At 35.7% G+C, this 22,481-nt stretch overlaps 1 protein-coding gene across 17 annotated transcripts in view; it reads right to left on the bottom strand.

The window, feature by feature from the left end:
* The window catches only part of PTPN13 (protein tyrosine phosphatase non-receptor type 13), a 218,290-nt gene that overhangs the window by 94,910 nt on the left and 100,899 nt on the right, over positions 1 to 22,481 (bottom strand). For 16 of the 17 annotated variants that reach the window (XM_053666414.1, XM_053666421.1, XM_053666415.1 and 13 more), the window contains 3 exons: positions 21,622 to 22,188; positions 6,520 to 6,615; positions 6,034 to 6,127 (listed from right to left, as the gene is read on the bottom strand). In XM_053666414.1, the coding sequence (XP_053522389.1) occupies positions 6,034 to 6,127; positions 6,520 to 6,615; positions 21,622 to 22,188 (757 nt within the window). The remainder of the gene's footprint in view (positions 1 to 6,033; positions 6,128 to 6,519; positions 6,616 to 21,621; positions 22,189 to 22,481) is intronic. The other variant, XM_053666423.1, reaches the window with a different exon arrangement.

Raw genomic sequence — 22,481 nt, 5'->3', positions numbered from 1 at the left:
TTATTGTCCTATTGGTCGACTCCTCACTTATTCACTAATAGTTTAAATGCCTAGCTCAGTCTTGTTCTTCACTTCTACTTCTGTCATCGTTCATGGTGCTGCACACACAGACTGAGGAGTCCTCCAACACTCTGGTCTCCTCCACTGTAGCCAACAACCTACTCCCGTGGTCATGCTGGGTATTAACAATAACTACACCACCTCTAACAATTCCTATTTCTATCCTCCAATACCCTCTCTATATAAGCTCCTTATTTTTTCTAGTTCACTTCCTCTAATAGTTTTCTTCAAATAATTCAGTGATTTTATCAGGAATTTTAATCCACCGACTCCACCACTTTCTGGCTATTACCCCTCTCTTGCCCTTGTATTACTTGAAATCCAAGGCCCATTATTAAAATCACACTTTTGCATAAACCTGAACTTTGGTAAAACTGCAGAACCATGCTGACTGATTTCACTAGGTTCTCAGCACTGCCTGGTGACTCATTTTCTTATGAAGAACTATTTTATATTGTCTTCTTTTCCTTTTCCTTTCAAAGCTCCAATACTATCTCCCTCTTCCTCTCAACTAATGACTTCCTCAATTTTCTTGCTGAAAAAGAAAGCAATCAGGAAATAACGTCCTCATCCTCATACCATGAAACTTGCTAAATTTACATCCATTTGTTCTGCCTTCTCTTTAAAATGGATGGATGTTCTGTACACTTATGGTATGTAAGCCTAAAACCTCTACTGTGCATGGGATTCCCCCCCCCCCCACTCAAAGACCTTGCTCCTGCAATTATCCTCTGACATGCATTGACGGTCTGGTACACTAGGTTATTCTTACTCGCATAAAAACATGCTATACTACTTCCTACTCAGAATAACATCCTTCTTTAGACTCTATCCCATTTCCCTGCTGTTACTTAAATCTCTTCAAAATTGTCATTTAAATTTTATCTCTGCTTCATTTTCTACCCTCTCAGACTCTGATCAATAGTTTTAGTTCCTATTGTTGGACCAAAACTGGTCACAAAAATAACTGACTTCTACATTATCAAGGCTAAAGGATAATTATCAACTTTTATTTCACTTAATCTCTATGTACCATTATGATGTAGTTGTTCAATCCTTCCTCTTCTTGAAACACTGCCTTCTGGAAACCATACTCTTTATTTTCTTTTTGTTTCACTGACTCCTCCTTCTTCACGTCTTTTGCTGGCTCGACCTTCATTTCCAATCTCAATGCTAGACTGCAATAGTGCTCAGACTTCCAGATTTTTCTAGTCTCCTTCTATACCTCATAACTGTATCTCATGTAGTCACATTGCCTGACTCACCTTATATGTTCCTAAAACTCCAGTCTCTCCCCTGATTTCTAGCACTATTCACTTGTCTAGCTGAGTGTTCAACTTGGATGTTAATATGTATCTTTAGCCTAATAGGTCTAAAACCAAATTCTTGATACTCCCCGCCCCCACATCCAGCCCTTATTCTCTGGTTGGTTAGCATACAATTTGGAGTCATTCTTGATTTCTCTTTCTTGCAAATTCCATATCCAATAGAGCAGCAAATCCTGAAGGCACAACTTTAAAGATATCCTTATCTGACTCTTCTCAATCCTATCAACCTGTATAGTATCCATGTCACACAAACTGCTGTGATTGCCTCCTAAATGGTCTTTTACTCCAGTAAATCTGATTCAGTGGCAGGTGAGTTGTTATACACTCCTTAGCGGATTCCGACTTCCATGGTCACCGTCCTAAATCTGCTTTTCACAGAACAGACCTACTAATGCCATTAAAATGTAAACTAGACCCTAGCTCTCTCTGCTTTCAACCATTATACTTACAATAACATCCAAAGTGCTCACTTCAGCTTCTGAGGCGTGACAGATATGGGTCCTGGTTACCATTCTGCCTTTCACTCTCTGGTGCAGCCACACCGGCCTTCTTGCTATTCCTCTAACCTGCAACACACCCACACCTCAGGGCCTCTGCTCTTTCGGTTCCTTTTGTCCGGAACCCCCTTGCTCCTGATATCTGCATGGTTCACTCCCTTACTTCAAAGAGTTTTCTGTTCAAACAGCACCTCTTGAGAGATACTTCCTCTGATCACCCTGCCAGAGTAAAACAGAACTGGACATCATACCCTTGACTTCCTATCCCTCTAGCCTGTTTTATTTCTCTTCAAAGAAGCAACACCATCTAATAGTGTTACTTACTTGATTTTCAGTGGTTTATTGGCTATGTCTCAGCCCTAGAAAGATCCTTGGGAGACTTTGTTTTTTGTCTTGTTCATGACTCTATAAGTGCCCAGTACATGGTAGGTGCTTAATAATCATTTATTAAGCAAATGATTGAATATATAATTTCATTGCTCATTAATCTCATTTAATGGGAGTCAAAGATAATGAAAACTATTTGAATCTATACATTTTAATTCACACCTGTTATTTTCATGAAATATGTTATCCTTCTTCAAATGATTTTATACCAAAAATATATTTATTATATAAATATAATAAATTAAAAAAGGAAAGCAAGAAAGGTTAAATTAAAAAAGGAAAGCAAGAAAATGCAAAAAAATTATTTTATACCAGAGCTACAAAACAGGTAGCAAAAGACTGATTATCACTTTACCTCCCCCAACACAGCATTTGTTTGAGTGACTGAAAAGTTTGAGTGACACACAAAACAAAATGCTCAGAAAATTTGAATCATTTAGAAATGAATGAATTGGTTGTTCTGAGTCACACAAAAAAAAAAGGTTACCTCATCAAGCAGGCTCAGAAGCAGTCGGAACTGGACTATGTATAAACTGTACTTCAAAAGTTAACAAAAAAACACAACTCAGTGGTGCTCTTTGGCAGACAGCTTTGAATATCCTTTCTGATCACTGAAAGACACTTTTGATAGCTCAGAATCCAAAAACTACTCATTCTGTGGCATCTGACTCATAATTTCCTGTTCATTTCCCTCCACCCTCTGTTTTACAAATCAATAGTGCTGCCTGGACCTGTTTTTCCATTTTATTCTAGCTAAAGGGAATGGAAATTTTTATAAAGAACCATGCAACATATTTAAATACGGCACCATTTATAGATCCCACAAATATATGACCTAAAGAAGAAACCAAGATCTCCTGATATATACCAGCACATTAAGGATATTATCAGAAACTTTTGTACACATTCAAAAAAAATTCTGCACTTGAATAAGGACAGTATTTTAGTTAATGTGTTTTTCTGTGGGCAAAAGAAAAGAAGTGGGTAGTTCCATTTTAAAGGTAGAGTTTAGCATCTTACATTAAATATAACATATACACAGACCTAAAATTTACCTACTTCTTGAAATATTTTTCTTTCATCTATACCTTTTATCTAGGGCAGATGTTATGAATATCGAACTGAGTTTTTTCCCCCTCTTAAAGTGTGAAATAAAAGATATTGAGTTGGCCAAAATGTCTGTATGGTTTTACCCACCCATAAAAGACACATTTTTCATTTTCACCAGTAATTTTATTGATTTGTATATTTTGAGTATGTTGGCTATCTCTTGCTATTGGCTTCTAGTGGGTAGAGACCAGGGGGTGCTGCTAAACATCTTCCAATGCATAAGACAGCCCCACAGCAAAGAATTATTTGGCCAGAATGTCAATAGTACCAAAAAAGTTTGCAAACCACTTCTGACATGTTTGATTAGTCAAAGCCTCTTCTCCATACATTACACAAATCTTCTGAGTTTAAGTTGCCTTTCTACGTTTCTTGAAATAAAGCATAATACACTGAAAATATTGTGTCTTCTTTCATCTTCAATATTAAAAAAGCTGCACAAAAATTCACCAATTCTGATGTTTTTTCCAATGCACGCTGATATGACAGCTATCACAATATGATCTAACAAAACTGTTTCAAATGAAGTTAAAGACTACTAAACATTATTAGAGCCATAGATTGGAACAAATGTAAAGGACTTCTTGGCCAACCCAATAGTTTATCACTAAAACATGTTTTGCTGAGCTAAGATGTCCTTAATGTTGTTAGAGGAAACTGGCAGTTATTTTAAAACATAGCACAGCAGCCAGGGAATGACTTGGGTTTTTCCCCTTTGTTTCTTGCTTGTTCCTGCCCATCAGAGATAACAATTGCTAGAGATAACATTTGTGTGCTAGAGACAATATTGTGTCTCTGTGTGCTAGAGATAACATTTCGCTTCTGTAAGCTGCTTCTTGCTTTCCCACCAGAAGTAATGGTCTAAGTGACAGACCACCCCTCACCCTATATAAGCAACTGTTCCCCGCTAATTGGGGCCCAGAATTTGGAGACTGCCTCCTATGCGTCCGTGCTTGTAAATAAAGGTTCCACTTCGCTTCCTCCAGTGTTCGGCATGAGTTCTTCCCATAACAATGTGAATGCTTCCTATAGAAAACCTGGAAATAGCATAACTAAAATACTCTCATAATCTTGACACTTTTGACGTAGTTATCAATAAAACTGAAATAAGACACACAAAATGATTTATTTGGAGGGATATGTTTTTATATGACTAATAAACTGACTATAAAATCAGTCAATTTTAAACACTATTTCAATACTTCTTCCAGTTGTTTTTCTCTATTCTTACTTTTGATCAAGTTAAAGAGGCATTATATTAACTGTTTACAATTTTCTCCAAATCATATATGAGGGACTTCCTTAATTCAGCACGGAGCTTATTGCAATTCCATATTCACACTGGTATTCATACCCACCCAACACCTTTGCTTCTTTAAGAAAACTACGTAATATCAAGCACAGATCTTTGTCTCTTACCTTTTGTTTGAAATTAGCAAAACAGAGTTATCACAGTTACTATTACCACATGGGGTTATAGTAACATAAAATGCTATTATGCAAATATAACATTACTTTAGGTAAATGAATCTTATTAGAGCTTTCCTCAAGTAAACTAAAATACCATGGACTATTTTAAAAGGTATAAGAGAGAAGATAAAGTTATATGAATTTAATAAAAACTGGAACATTAAAGATAATTTTAGTGCAATGTATTTATTTAATTACTGGGAGTCTAAACCTTTAATCACACAGCTAGGGTTACCTAGTCTATTAATAGTTCACAGTAATGAAACAGTGTCTGCCAGAATTAATTAGCTAAAGGGCAAGTTTTTGTTAATTTCCAAATGATTCTCGTATATAAGGTGGCACTTGAATTAAACAAACAGATAATAAATTTAAAAGGATTCTCACAGTTTAGAAGTAAATTCTGTAGCAACCTCCAGTTCTCTAATAGTCGTATTGCAAATTTCAAATTAATGCTTAACATTAACAACATGCTTTTTTTAATGTAAGGGACCTGTGCACATACCAAAAGAATACACGTCAGTATATTCACTAGTGCTTTGATACTTTTCAGTTTAAACAAAGAAAATCTATACACAGCTATAATAACACCATCCTAAGTATGGAGCAAGAATAATACCTAATACCACAGAAGAAAGCTAAGTATTTCAGTATTAGAATGAACTCTTAAACAGCTCAAATTGGGCTTTAAAAAATATAAAACAACTTATTTTAAACCTGGAAAAATGTAGTGGATAATTAACTTTTTACATAATAGATTACTTAATAGTAACCTACTCATTACTCATTCAACAAATAATACTCAGTGAAATTCTGCTTGTTGAACCTGTTCAACCTTTCAAAAGAGGTATTGACCTATCTTCTCACACATGTTCAATGCCATGCCTTCAAAATTTCCTGTTAATAAGTTATTTCATATTCATATTGTCATTTCAAAAATCAAGCACAGATTATAAATAATTAGAGCCAAGTCCACTTTTAAAAGATTCCAATAACTCAAACTTGAACCACTATGATGTCTTTCACATAAAAGAATATATTTCTGAGAATTTAAAGCAGATGAAAAGGAAAAAGGAAACCAGAGAAAATAGAAAAAACAGGATAATTTTTTAAAAATTCTACTTGATTCAAATTTTAAAAAAATCCTATCATTGGAAATATATTATTACTTTTTCAATGTCATATACCTTGGTCTGTGTGACTGGCTTTGACTTGGAGTTTCATCTACTCCTGGGAGACCACTGTTGGATTCAAACCTCTTCGAAGCTTCACTTTTTCTCACTAATTATAATTGAAAAAGAAATAATAATAGCACAGGTGATAATAATATGAAATAATCTTATTTGAAACTATGAAGCATTTCATATTCAAGTCTTATTCATATAATAGAATTAATGACAATGGCATTGTACTCCAGATGTAAGTCTGTTATTTTTAAATAATTATTTAAAATGAATTATTTTCATTATTTCATTATTCAATGAATAATTTTCTATATTATGAAAATGACTACAGTGTTGTCTGATGAAGACACTGTTAAAATGAGTAACTGGCAGCTTTTCACAATTCTTAAATTTTATATAGAAATATTCTTTTGCCACCTCATATCTCAACATCTGAAGAAGAACAATCATGGTTTCTTAAAAACATTTTGTGTTTGAGATGCCTCTTACCTTGTCTGAAATCCGATTCAGAGGAAATAACTGATGGACTTTCACTGGAAGTACTAAAGATATCACTGTGGTAAGTTTTGTATCTCCGAACTGGTTCTAAAAAGATTAAAACAAACAACGTTTGAAAGCAAACTGATTAGCTGTTCCACACAAATCAAGTTAAGATTTACAACTGTGAGACTAGAACATTTTAAATAATGTTTTAAATTTACAGATCGCTGGGTGGTATTCAAACAGTGTGATTCCAATTTTGAGCCAGTCTGGCTTCCTGGGGAAGAGCCTGGACTGACAGGAGCGTGCATGGGTTTGAATCTCACTCCGCAAACTGCCAGGGGCACGGCCTCATGCAGTTGACTTAGTGTTCTTGGGCCTCATCTTCTTCAGCTGGAAAGGGGGGTAAATAATAACCCACACCTGGTAGGGTTGTTGTGAGCATTAAGTGAATATATATATGCAAAGCTTTTAGAACAGAGTGGGTGTTATATAAAAATCACCTGAAAAACCAGTTTTGAACACTCACTATGTGTAATTCTCTGAGTTAGGTGCTATAAGGGATAGAAAAATCCAGACACAGTATCAAGCTCAAATAATTTTAAATGTAGAAGTACAAAATTCTTAATTCGGATAGGATGTTTAGTTTCACCAGGATAAGACGAGTAAGCCTCAGCAGTGGGAGAGATGGTGTGGGGTTGTGTGGTGTGTGCCGTATGAGAGGGCAGGACCCCACTGAAGTCTAAGGTCCACCTTCAAAATGTTTCCGACTTGCCCCTCTTCCTCACACTCACCACAGCTATCACACAGCACGGTTTATTTCATGTCTGGACTCCTTCGTGTGTCCGAGACTCCTCCTTCTCAGCTCGTATTATAATTCACATTACAGAGACTGAACTTTTCAGAAAAACAAATCTGAGCATATTGCTATATTTCTTAACCTTCTTCAAACTAGAGTCTTCAAGATACAATTAAAAACTCCTTAGCTTGATATTTGAAGCTTTATATATAACCTGATCTTCAACTACATTTAGATACTGTAAAGTCGCAGGTTCACTGGTTAGAAACAGATTAAAAGTCTGGACCCCTTTCTTCCTACTCCTCAAAACATACATATACACAAACATTTAAACAGGACTTTAAAAACTCAATACGGGCAAAGCTCTTGTTCCAGTGGCCTCATCACCATCCACTTCCCCAAACAAATAATGCTCTCATGTTCCAAATTTGCAAATATATAACCAAAAGCATATAAACTTTCAGGTTCTTCCTGAAAGAGGCTCTCTCTGCTAGAAATGCTGTCACTCACTCCCTCCACCCTTTTTTAACCTAGATATTTGTTCTTTTTCCTTTAAGACAGGGGTCTTAAAGGAAAGACTTTTGGCATCTAAGAACCACACTGGAAGAAGAGTTGTCATGGGCCATACATTAAATACACAAACACTAATGAAAACTGATGAACAAAACAAAGATCTGCGCATAATTTTTGTGATATCCGCCACCACAGATAAACAAAAAAGTCCTCACGTAGTAACCCTAATTATGCAGTGGCCCTTTCAATAATCTTCTAAAATTATCAAGCAGGTCCTGTTTGTGATCATTAATATAGAAAATGTTCATATCTAAGTAATAAAACTTAGTAATAAAGCTAAGTAATGTTTCAAGTAAATTTAGGATTATGTGTTGGGCCGCATTCTTAACTGTCCTGGGCTGCAAGCAGCCCACGAGCTGGACACCCCTTCTTTAAGAGAAGCCTTAACTTCAATACGAAAGCTTTCATGATCACCTAAAGGCTGAGTTGGGCAATGCTTTCTTTATTTTCATATTGCTTTACACATAACTATTTGCAACTCCTCCACTGCCTAGTAATTCTCTACCTGTTTGTTTCCTCTACCTAAATTATAAACTCTCTGACAAAAAGGACTGTGTCTTTTTCAGGTGTACTTCTAGTATCTATCAAGTGTCTACTAGCAAGCACAAATACTTCTTGTGTGAATATGAATGGAAGGGTGAATGAACAGATGACTATAAGTGTTATACAAGTATCACTGATGAACTTTAAAACAGAGTACTATTTCCATTGCACAGACAAGTCAGAGGTCAAATTGAAGGACCAGCTGGTAAGGAATTCGGAAAATGAGTATACACTATTCTTTCAGTTAGGGCTTTGAAAGAAAGGGAAAGAAATTTTTAAAAGACAATGATTAATCAGGGTCTTCTTGGCGGAGTGAAATGTCTGAGCGTGACTTTAGGCCACAGTTAATAAGCCTGTAGATTGGGGGAGACTGATGTTGTAAAGGACAGGGAGGAAAACGGATGAAAAAATGTGCTGAGGAAAACAGGAGATGTGAAAAAACCCAACACACACGGAATGGTTAGTTGGCAAGGCAAAAGAACATTTTCTTCTTAATCGAAAGAAATGATGGACAAAAGAAAAGTGAAAAGACAGGGAATTCCAAGATACTACTCATATCAGAAAGTTGATTTACTCCTGTTAAAAAGTGAATCACTTCCTGGGAAATTGTTAGGCTCGGAGCTTGAAAAGAGTCAAGAATGTGGTAAGTCAGCAAAAACCACATGTAGCCATGAAAGTTTAGATTACCCTAGAGAGTATGAGTTGTATTGAAATCACTCAGAATGGTTCTGTGGCCTTTCTTGGCCGTAGAGAAAGTAGACCATGGGAAACCCCTAGGTCTGAGGAGTGACATGGAATGGATGGCAGCAGATAATCAAGGTATGATGTCAGGGGTTCTATTTCACTACTTTGCAAACTCGACAGCAGGGACTTCAAAAATGAATTATTCCTTGTTACAAATTGTGCAAAGAGATTCTTAAAAGAAAAAGATAGGAATGAATGAATTCATTAAATACTTAAATGGCACCATAAGAATCAGGCTTATAGAACAAGGATTGAAATAATGGCTGGAAAAACTGGGAAATCATGCTGAGAAAAAGCCTTCTTAAATGAAGGAGAAGAAAAGAAGGATAAATGACTGGCCATGGTCTTGATGGAGAGGAAGACAGTATTTACCTGGAAAAGGATGATATGAGTATCAGATAATATTATAATAAATGGAATTTTAGAATTGAAAATCCAAGCATTTACCAGTGTTTTTTAAAAAAACGATTGCCTTATACCACAGAAATCTTATGGAAAGAATATTAATTTAAAAAAATCTTCTGGTTTAAGACTAATGTGATTTGAAAGGATTGCCGATTTCTAGCAATAATTTTATCTAATACTGTTTTATTTTAATGAATGTAGTTAAATGATTACTTAAGAAGAATGGTTATTTTTTTCCAAGGGGCACCAAAGAACTTTTTTTATTTTTATAGAACTCCCATGCTAAAATTTTTGAGGAATTTCACCAAGGTAATTTAACCAAATTACAAAGACAGCACTGCGACATACAGGGCAATAAAACCAACAAGGCCAAGGAGAGGCCCGGGTGTGCAGAGGCAATACAGTTTTACCTTACAAAGTAAAACAGAGAGACACAGCAAGCCTGTTGTTGGCTGGAGTAGAGAGCTTCAGTCCCTGGGATGTTAGACCATGCAATAATAATTCTGTGTGCCACATTAAATGAATTTACTGTTTCATTACTATTTCTGCAAAGTGGCTGTAAGATAGTAACTGCATTTTAATATTAATTTCCATACTTCGGTAATACTTTAGTTAGTTGTTCTTAATATTATGTGTCCGAATTTCCTCTCTCCTGCTGGCCTGGTTTTTGTTTCTTTTTTTTTTTTAGTTTGCTTTGACTATCTCCTCTTAAAAATGTAACAATAAGTCATCTTCTTTGACAAACTATTGATTTGTAAATGTTCTCAGTACCACATCTGGGGGCAGCAGAAACAGAACTCCTTATGATGCTTGACTGCTCTCTAGAAATAGGGCCCTAGCACTCCTGAGGCACAAACTGAATGGCTGCCTTGGTAGGACTGTTAGGGGTAAGAAGACATATCCCCCCCACCAAGATTGGGGTAGGGGTGGGCATTTTTGTTAACTAAAGTAGTAGGGATATTTTTTGTGAGCTTCTGTATTCTGAAATGTATCTACCAAAATGTGGTTAGCCACGTTCCTTTCAAGTAATGGCATGGCGGATATAATGAGATCAAAGTTCCCAGGCAATATTTACTATTCAAGTCAGGCTTATAAGAAGGTTATAATCAGATTGACATTCTCAGCCAAAAGTTACTACTTACTCATGCTTACAAGAAAAGCTGGCCCTTGTAAGTATAGGCTTTCCATTTCTGAATTAAGTAATAAATGTAACCATGTCAGAAATTATTATAAAATTATATGTCATTTACTATGTGTATCTTGCATTATTGGTGTATACAGAGTGGCGGCACATTATCATGCTTACACGCCACTGTGCAAGAATAGTGATTGGCTTTTTGAGATGACCTGCATAAAAGCCCCTGGTAGGCACAAACCAGAGAGAGAGCAGTTTTCCTCCTCTGCTCTGGTCTGCAGAGTTCTGGTCTCTAACTTTCCATGAGTTGTCCTAACATCATTAACAACTTTTCTTTTTGGAGGATCCAGATACCACAAATGTTTTCCATCTATATTTAAATGTGTAATATTAGCACTTTGGATTTGGTCCAGATCCCAGAAATGTGGTATTAACTGAATGATTAAAAAAACCCCACAAACTTTTTACTGAAAACTCTGAACAGACAAGAATACAGAACAATAAAGTCTTTACATAGCCATCTCCCAGCATCAACCAAACCCAGTGACTGGTGTTTTAATTAGAGAGTGTCAGACTATTTTTTTTAAACAAAGAGATGCTCCTTACTATTTATATAACATTACAAAGTTTTTGAATGCTAAAATTCTTGAAGCAGGTAGAATGGCTCTATTAAGAATATTCAGACACATACTTTATACATTTAAGCTTTCATTAATACAGTTGCAGAACTGAATTTATCTGCCTTTTGTGGGATAAAATTAGACTCAGTATGTAATTCTGGTTTGCAAATTTCTTATCTCAGCTAGTAAATATTTCAATGAATCCTACACTGTCTGAATCAGTGTACTAAGGTCCAGTTAGGGTCGTATTATTCTTCATTTCACTAGACAAATTCCTTCTCGACTTCCAATGAGTACTTAGATTGTAGATGTGTTAAATGAAGTGATAGGAAAGAATCGTGGTGTAGAAATAGTAAAAAGTACAAAAGAATAAAATCAGCCTGGTCACATATTACCAAATCAGAAGTATGAAACTGGGTGTGTGCAAATATATGTATATAAACACATATAATATTTGAGAATATATTCTCTCTAAAATATATTTTGTGAAATAGTGCTGAGAAAAATAGGGACTATTAGAAGAACAGCTTTAAAAAAGTGACATTTTATTATTCTTTAACTGTAATCTGATACTCTAAATAAAATTCACTTTGGCTCTAATATAATGACTCCACTTAAGTAGTTACAATAAAACCCAGCTTTTCAATAGGGTAGAATGTTTTGTCCCGAGTGCTTGACAACTAAGTCATGATTTTCACCACCACCTAACATAGTATAAACATACAAAGTTGTGGCATGTGATCATGAATACTACACTTTTAATGTTTGGAAGATTATAAAGATTTGCACGCTATCCTGAGCTTACATAAAACTATTACAGATGAAATATTCAAATCTACAATCTTCACATTAAGAGGAATATAAGCCAGCACAAACTGCAATATAAAAATACCACTTCTTTTTTAAAAATATATTTCAAATACAAGGCCAGCTTTTACTTATGACTAATTCTTTAGTTCTGAATCATGTAAGTAATATTCACGAATACTTATCCCTCCATAACTGCATGAATTTTGACAAAAATTCATCTACCTACACAGAGGTCATCCCCTGCCCTCACTTCCCGCCCACAGTAACCATGACCCTGAATTTTATGTCCATCCTTTCCTTTGTCTCCTTTTTAATGTCTTATTACATCTGTATATGAAGGGGGGTGCCCTCAAAATAGGAACTTATTTATTAAACAATTGTATATTTGTTCTTACACGTTTAAACTTCAGTCACCTTCAAAGCACTATCTATTTGATACAATACACCTACCGAGACATTTTTTAACAGCTCAGAACAATTTTTGAAGTCATTGATTTTGATGCCTGTTAGTGTTTCTGGCATTTTTTGTTTCACCTCTTTCACGTCGGCAAAATGTTCCCCTTTGAGGACTTTTTTCATCAGGGGAAACAAAAAGTAGTTGCTTGCGGTGAGATCAGGTGAATAGGGAGGGTAGGGCTTGGGGTACATGCCATTTTTGATCAAAAACTGCTGAATACTCAGCAAGATGTGGGCAGGAGCACTCACAGGTCACCCCTTATGAAATAGCCAAATGTGCTGAGTCTTAAAAATATTCACCGAAGCTGAATGCAGCCTCTCACAATAATTCCTGCTGGTACACTGATACCAAAGGGTTCCTAGAACATCACTTAGCAGCAGGGAGGGAAGCCTGCACTACAAGAGGCCTGTTCTCTAGAAGATAATTCCATTTTCTTGGGCGTCCACCCTCATTTATTCCTAAAAAGTATTTATTTTTATTTTGACTGTTTTTAACATCACAAAAAGAGTAATCATGCCATAGGTAATTAGTTAGAACATTCTTTACTTAAATTGTAATTTAAAGTTTATCCTCATTGTTTATATCACTATAAAAAAATAAAAACAAAAACACCATTTACAAATGACACATATTCAAGCTCAGGCAAGTAACATGCAAAAAAGTACGACTCAGCCAATTGCAACATCAAGAATTATATAACCACTTTTTTTCTCGGCATTTATTTACTTTTAATACATGACTCCAATCACAGATATCAAAGAGAAAAGCACAAAATAACAGTTTTTTTAGCTCAGACCTATAAAATTTTAAAACCCTGCATATTTTAAGGTTATAGTTCCTGACAAATAAAATGTTTTAATTTTCAAATAAGGCAGAGAACGAAAATAGTAACATTATGTATTCACATATGAAATGTTTTTCTATAGGACTTCTTTTCAAGGAATTAATCTATGGAGATTATATACTGTGCCTTTTAAATGTTCATTGGAGTCCACTGCATTTATATTACACCATGCTGCAAGATACATGAATAGAATTTTCTAAATTCCTTGAGAACTAGACAAGATCAGTAAAAATTTTAACCAGGTACATAACTTACACAATCATGAATATATATAAATGATGAGTATATGGAGAAATGCTCAGTGAACCAACACCTTATAGATGTAAGATTTGTGCAGAGTAGAAATTGCAAAAAGAATGAATAGCTTCCAAGTTCCTCTCCTCTATGTGGTTCTTGTGTAAGGGCATAACCACAAGTCTGGGCCATGATTGCATCTGGGCTGGCTGTACCACCCTTCTAGCATCCAGGTTCCCCCTTGTTGTGACTTCACTGCCTCTTCTAAAGCTTTCAAACAGCAGAGAGCTCTAAAAGAAACTGGTTGCATTTGCTGGTCAGTCTATCACTGACGAGTATGTGATTTTCCCTTATGGCAGGACAAAACAGGAGGAGGTAGATTTCTCTTCACTGTAATTCATCAGAGAATATTGTTGTATCCCTTACTGAAGTAGCACTACTGAATATACAAAATATTTAATATTAATAGCCACAATGCAATACTCAGTTTAGATTAATAAACAATTATGAGTAGGGGGCAGGGGCTGGGTAGAGGTGGGAAAAGTGGGGGAAGATGGGGACCATCTGTAATAGTGTCAACAGTAAGAACTTTAAGGAAAAACAGTTATGAGTATCTATTATATGTAGATGCTAAGGACACAGTTATGAATTAGACGAGGCCAAATAATTGATGTTCTAAGGAGGAGAAACAGGCTCTTCAAAACAAGTAATTTCAATGAAAAACATAAGCCATTAATCTAAACTGGGACGCTGAGAGAAGCTTCCTAAACTTCAGTCGCACAGGCAGTGACTGAAACCTTTGATAGTCTCAAGATGTAAAGCTGCATAAATAAAGGCACAGAAGTGTAAAACAGCCTGTATGATGGGAGCGAGGGGGAAGGGAAGAGGTGGGGAGAGAGGCGGACAGAATGTGTACAGGGTGTTGGAGTGAGATGTGAGATGGGAAGTGCTGAAGGATGAGAATCAAGAGATATAAACATGGAGAGCCGCACATACCATAATCTAAAAGGAGCTAACATTTTATCCTGTTCAGGTGACAGGAAGTTATTAGATGACTGACAGCAGAGAAGAAATGTATAGCAGGGAAATGGCGGACAAATTGTAGCTGTGTGATCAACCGAGAAAGAAAGTCCTTTGGGAAACAGAAGGTACTGACAGGGATGGAATAAAAAAAGTATTTTAGAGGTTAAAATTGCTCGGTCTTAAAAAAACATGATACTCACTGCTAGTAAAATCCATTTAAACCTTTCTTAAAACATACCATGCTTTTTCAGCAGGTGCTGATGTCAAAACCAAATTGGGTTTATGTGAACAACAGGGTCCAGCACAAGTAACCACCTTTTTTTTAAAGTTACAAAATCTTTTATTACAGAATCATAAGCATGTAATTCTGTGACATAACAATATCATACTCAAGCACACCATATGACATTTTAGGTAAAATGTCCAAATGAAAGCTATAAATTTTTACACCCATATTATTACCCTACCAACCACACTCAATGAGGTGTTACTTCTGCCAGACCCTATATATATATGAGTTAGATTCAAATTAGGTCCCTAGTTTTTGAAAAAGTAGTCTGTGACTTCTGTGGACTCCAACATCAGTATTCTGTGACTACGAGTATAGACAATGAAATGTTTGTACTAGTTTCACCTCTAACTTTCCTTAATGTTAAAAATATGATTTCGTTTTTTTACTCTTGGATAAGTCAAAAGACTTAAATGTCTATTCTCATTTGTATTTTAAGTAAAAAATAACACTGCTTACTTCAAACCAATCTTTCCTCAACTGCACACTAGTATTTTATACTGGGCTCTTTACATGAGAATGGTCTGAACGGGCACTGTTCGAACAAAGTGGCCGCCTGCCACGTGGGGCTATACAAGTTTAAATAAAACAGTTCCTCAGCTGCACTGGCCAAAATGCAAGCTCTCAATAGTCACATGTGGCTTGTAACTACTGATTCGGACTTGGTAGAAAGAGCACATTTCCTCCACCAAAGAAATTCTGTTGGATGATGCTGGTCTAACCCATAATTCTTTACAATTCAGCCCTGGAAACACAGTAGGCACTTCTTTCTGGCTAAGATGTTGACTCCATGTGTAAGAGTGTGCTCTTTGGAGATACAAAATATATTTGTATCTTAACAGTATAATAATTAAGTCATTAATACCTAAAATACATATGATATTTGACTAACACCCCCTAAAATCCCTGCTTATTCATTTTTTACTTCTGTGGAACTGATAAAATAAAATCTGAATATTAATGTTATTTTCTTGGAGTATATAGTTCTTGGAGTATATAAAGAACAATTCATATCTTTTCTGCCATATACAAAGAGAATTAAAGGGAAGAAATAAAAACTGAATAGTTCATCTTTATGAGTTTTGAAGTTTTACAAGAGTTTTGAAATTTTTTTCTCTCCATAAAATGTCACTAGAAGTAGCCTATATGCTGAAAAGTAACATTATGAATCTGTCCCTTGCTTTTCTGAAACATAACTATAAAAATCCCTGTGAATTTTCAAATTCAATCATCTCATGGAAATATCAAGGTATATGAGAACCTTAATATTTCCTAGAAAATGAGAACAGGCTCACATACCCGAGTGTTTACATGTTCCTGTTGCAGAACACAGACTTGAAGTTGTATTCACAGGGCAGTCACCGAATAGCAAAACTAGGCAAGACCAGAGGTCATAGCATTGAAAGAAAGGAAATATTTAATTTTGATGTAAGGCAGATTAACTTAAAACTCATTAAATAAGTATATTTAATAATAATCACTTTTGTAGGATTTAATTATCTCTGTTCTTCATACTTTTCCTTCTAATACTGTATAGAATACAGAGGAGTTCTGACTATTGGAAGCGAAATGCTGTTCACAGTCCCCACTCAGGGTGTGGACTGCTATTCATACTACACTCACAGTACTGGTTCTGAACTGCTATCTCATAATCACAGAGCAATGGATAGGGAGTGTGTGGTAATTACCTCACAGGAAAGATGACAACAAATACTCCTCTTAGAAAATAGACAGTTGTCTCAGATCATGAGATGAAAGGCAGAAAAGAAAACAGTGAGGACAAAGAAGGAAAAAAAAGAGAATAGGACAGTCCTATGGTGAAGTGAAAGAGGAGGAATATAAAGAATAAAGCAATAAATGAAAATGACATCAAATTTTAAAACTAGTTTTCACGAGAGAAATCTGATGTTTCCTCATGACCCTTCCCTACTGCTTTATGTATATAGAGAAGTATCTGAACGTTTAACTTAATCACGATAATAATCTTATATTTATAATCTTTAACCTCCAAGTATAGTTTCTTTTGTTGCTAACTTTGTTATTTTGTTTACAAAGAAATCAGAGCACTCAATGCCAACCACTTACTCCCTCCCTCACCTTGTCAGCTACAGGACATCCGCCTTACAGATCCAACCTTAGCAAAGCCCCAGGAAAACATTACCCACGGTAACACAGCCGGTGTCAAAGCGGAGGTCCTTCTTCACCCCCACCCAGTGTGGTTTACTGTAGAAAGAACCAAAGTGCCTCCTTTTGAACCTGTTTTCATAATATGATCATGTTTTCCTGCATTTAAAAAGATATAACTTTATTAGATTAGAAAGAAACTTAAGGGATTTGGTAGGTGGTTAGTTGAATGTCCAGCTTCCCTGGCAGTAATAAAAGTTTTCCTGACAACATATCTGGTTTCTGCTTGAAATCAGAATAACAGTGGAAAAAATCTTATTCTGAAGCTTAAGAGACCTGCATTCTAAATACAGCTCTGTTATGAATTATTCACATCCTTTGGCAAACTAGTTTACTCTGGGCCTCCGAAAATTAGATGTTTGGTTTAAATGGGATCCAGTTTCCTTCCAGTACCAAACTCCTTGATTTTAAGGCCTGTGGCCCCTGTGATGGTGGCAGGTTGATGTCAGCTGAAGAGAATCAGTGCAGGTGATTTAGGTAAAGGCTCCTTTGAAGAGGATGGGCTAAGGAACGGACTACACACCTAAGGGTGAAGGAGACAACTGCCTTTCCCATTAGTCCAATGAGCTTCCTCGAATTCCCAAAAGGACAAAATGAAATCTCAAAATTTCTTTTCTTCCAATTGTTATAGTAAGCCAATGAACACTGGTATTATGCTTAGTGAAATAAGATAAAATAAATGAACAAACAAAACAGAAACAAACTCACAGATACAGGCAAAATAACTGATGATTGCCAAAAGGGAGGTTGGGGTTTGGGTGGAAAAGGTGATGGGATTAGGAGGTAGAGATAGGCAGTTACAAAATAGTCACCTGGATGTAAAGGAAATACAGTTGATAATACCGTAATCATATATGGTGTTAGTGGTATAAGACTTATGGGTGGATCACTCTGTAAATTATATAAAAGTCTACCTACTGTGCAGTACATGTGAGACTGGTGTTAATATTGAATGTCAGCTGCAATTTAAACCTTTCTTAAATTTAAAAAAAAAATTAGGAAATGACATGTAGTGGGAAATCCTTAGACTGGAACTCTGAAACCTATGATAGAAATCATAATCTCCCATAATGGTGAAAACTCTACCATTAACTTGTTATGTGATATTGAGTACATTATTAAATCTTCACAAGCCTGAGAACATGCACTCTAAGACCTCTTCTCACTCTAATATTACTGATATCCAGTAGCAAGTGTCAAATTTAAAGTTCACAAAAATTGTACAGAGCCATAAGCAATATTTTTAAATGCTTTAAAACAAGAATATATACATTTTAATTTTTATTCTGGAATGCAAAGCTCTTTTTTACTTAAAGTGTAGTTGACTTACAATATTATATTGGTTTCAGGTATACAAAATAGTGATTTGATATTTATATACTTTATGAAGTGATCAACATGAGAAATCTAATAACTCTATCACCACACAAAGTTACTGAAAATATTATTGACTGTGTTCACTATGCTGCACATTACGTCCGTGTGACTTATAACTATAATAAGCCTGTACCTCTTAATCTCCTTCATCTCTTTCACCCATCCTCCCATTGCCCATCTCTGGCAAGCATCAGTTTGTTCTCTGTATCTATGAGTCAAACAAGAATATTTTTTTAAAAAGAAATGTGTACAAGAAATGTGTACATTAATAACATCCACTGTTCTGCTTGATATATCACACATAAAAGGGATCTGTGGAACCTGCTTTTAATGAGAATTAAATGAGATAAATGGGATTTATCATTTTCTATTTTTTCTGTATGCCAGCTAAAATCTTCTATTAATAATCTACAATTTTTTGCACAACAAATTATCTCACCTTTAAAAAAAAGCACAGTACAAAACCAGTAAGTTACTCAACTAAATAACTAAAAGAATTACTGCTTGAATTCCAAACATCAAACATTCCTTTAGAATAAAGCAAATATAATTTATTACTACTTGCAAGTTACTACATAATAAGAGAGTTTACTTAGAGTGGTGGAAGCATTTCCATAAACCAACATATTTAAACTATGCTATTTTACTTGGTTATAAAATATACTCTGGGAGCCCTGGCTGGTGTAGTTCAGTGGATTGAGAGCGGGCCTGCGAACCACACAATGGTGGTTCGATTCCCAGTCAGGGCACATGCCTAGGTTGCAGGCCAGTTCCCAGCAGGGGACCCAAGAGAGGCAACCACACATTGATATTTCTCTCCTTCCCTTCCTCTCTAAAGATAAATAAATAAAATATTAAATATATATATATATATATATATACTCTGGGAAAAATGCATAGGTTCTTTGTGGGAGCAAGTGCTTCTGACAACTCTTCATTAGTGAAGAAGATTTCAATAGCGATGAAAATTGTCCTTTATCAAACAATTCAAAGCACATTATATTTAAAATTTTTTTCCCTTTTAACTCTTGTAATGAATCAGAAATTTCTAAAGCTGGAAATTGTGCTCTATAACGAGTTACCATTTAAAAAAAATAAGGGTGTACATAATACACCATTTTTGCAAATATATATGCATATTTGGAAACAACTTGGTTTATTTCAGTTTCCTTAACACGCATGCATGCATTATCTGAAGAAATAAACACCTTCTTGAACTTTAATAATCCCCATTTAATAGTCAATCTTTTGAGAACATTAAAAATTGTGATTTTACTTGTAATATGCTCATGTGAAGAAAATATACTACTAAACCTCTTAAACATTATACATGGTCATCTAGATTGGTGTCAATCTTCACTATCTATATTCTGAGACCATCATGGTTTGCCTACTTAAATAATTTAGGTTTCGTTTTTTTATTCCACAATAGGCAAGATTCCTTTACATAAATTTATCTAGGAGGGATTACGCTGAGAAGTCAGGCTAGACTGTCATTCCCGTGCTAGCTGCTGAGCCACATGAAGCAGCTACAAAACACAACTTCTGAACAGGGAGAGTGTTTTAAGCTATAGGATATGCCTATTTGCTGTCATAACTAAAAATTTACTGATCAAAGTTAAACACTGAAATCATGCAAAAACAAATTTCTAAGTTTTTATTTTCTGTATTTGACACTTTTCAGATCAAGGTTGTATCTGACTATCTCATAGAGTTAACTAGTATTTTTTAAATGCATGTATACACGAACCTGTAATAGCAATTAAATGTTCAATGATTTCCTCTGTAATTTCAAATTATTTACTAACCTGCAATTCCTGAACTTAGAAAACAATTGTAAAACTTCTTTTACTAGAAGTAAAATACAATGTGGAGAGTATGTTCAATTCTAGGACTATGCTTAAAACTTAAGGAACAAACAAACCTTTAAAGATAGAGCATTTTAAAGGCAATCAATGAGTCAAAAATGTTCTACTAGACAATCGCCTCAAAAATGAACATGACCCTTGATGATGAGATGACTCACTGAACTAGAAAGCTCCTCTAAGTCCCTCTTCATCAGCTATGCCCCAGAGTGTGTCTAAGGCAAAGGGTAGTTGTAAAAGTTTAATCCTCAAAAATGTAGAGGGTTAGATAAAAAACTGTCTTATTTTGTTTTCTCTTCATCTGTCTATACTAAAAATAGCCCCTGTCCATCCATATGTCTAGAACACAGTTTTATTCCATTCAGTATATTGACCTTTGTATGTGAATCAGGTATTGCTGAAATAGAGCTCTGCCCTGCAAATAAGAATTTATCATTTATCAAGTTATTTTTATGCCTCTCATACTAATAATGTAATAATATGATTTATTAATCACTTTACATTCATTAGCCAGTTCATCTATTTTTGTTAAGAACATTTTACAGAGGGGGGTCACTTCAGGGTGATTAAGCCCAATTGCTGAAGTAAGGTCCGTCCACATAACTATTAAATGGAGTAAATCATTTACACATAGGCTATCTCCCTCTAAATTTATACAATTAAATACTATGATTTTAAAAACACAGATTTAAAACTTCATTCCAAACAGAACAAATTCTAAGCTCCAGGAGCTGTATCCCAGAACTTGTTTTCTGAGACTGGTGGTTCGGGAGGCACCGCACTGTACTACCTGTGCACTGCCCGGCGTCCACCTCACTTTTGTGACCCAGTCCTTCACGGAAGACTCCCACAAGACACACGGTACCTTGGATAATTAAAAAAGTAAACAAACAAACAAACAAACAAACAAAAACCATGGTGCCTGTCTCCAAGAAGCTTGCAATCTAAAAAGATACTATCCAAAACATGGAGAGTATAGAGTAACTGCCCTGGGACTGTTTCGTAGGGCTGACTGTGGAAGCAGTGTTCCTGGATTAGGGGTTTGATAGAAGGGAGCACAGAAACTGATAGAGAAACAAGACTAACCTGGGTGCAAAGGTTTGGCAGTGAAAATAAGACTTGTGGAATGGTTTAATAACCCTCTTTATTTCGAAACACAATTTTAAGTATTTCAATTCAGTTCTCTCTGAAACACACAAAATTACTAACCTTCTACATTCATGGCTTCTCTCAGAACCTGAAGTTTCTTTTGTCTCTCTCGGATTCGGTCCAAAGCACTTGATATGGCTGAGGAGGTGGGCAACTCTCGCCTGTGAAACATAGGATCCATTTTCTGAGGGCCAAAGATATCCAGGGCTATGCCTCCATCTGAGTATCTTGCCTCCTTTCTTCTAGGAGCAGTCGAAGACCGTGCTGTTACTGCCTCAGGGAGACAGTGTCGGTATCTGCTGGTCTCCCCAGGAGAGAAGTCTCTGTCAGCTGTGCAAAGCAAGTCCATGGATGAAGCCCAAATCTTCTTCTTGGGAATCACATCAATGCCAGGGATAGCTTTTGTTTCTGGACCACTAGTTGTGAATTGGTAAGGAGAGCAAGTATTTTCAGAATCTTCATGTCCAGAATTATTATCTGATAAAATGTCCTTGAAATAATCTTCCTCATCTTGCGTGTCTCTGATGGACAGAAATCCCATAGATTTACTAAGCCCTTTGTTAAGAAAGGTCTGATGAGAGAATGGAGACTTGTGTGTGTCTAGTACATCAGAAGTAGAGCTTCTTCCTGGAATGATAAGAATCTATCATGTATGCACAGAACTGTTAGAAAATAACTGGAATGTTACCTTACTATTGATAATGAAAGTGGTGGCAATTTTCTGACTTCTCCAAACAGAGGATCAGAGATGGAATGGTCATGGACGGAATGGCCATGGTGGTGGTGACAGTGGAAGAGAAAAGCGATGCTATCTTTGTCTAACTTCTCATAGCCCAATGTTTCTTATCTAATGAAATCAATGTTTTGAACTTTATTTTTTTAGTATCATTTCATATTCATCAAAGGTGAATTACTGGTTT

Source organism: Artibeus jamaicensis, unplaced genomic scaffold (genome assembly GCF_021234435.1).
Source record: "Artibeus jamaicensis isolate MK-2021 breed Jamaican fruit bat unplaced genomic scaffold, CSHL_Jam_final contig_452, whole genome shotgun sequence".
Lineage (NCBI taxonomy): Eukaryota > Metazoa > Chordata > Mammalia > Chiroptera > Phyllostomidae > Artibeus > Artibeus jamaicensis.
The sequence above is the reverse complement of the archived record's forward strand: the minus strand, read 5'-3'. Positions and strand labels throughout refer to the sequence as shown.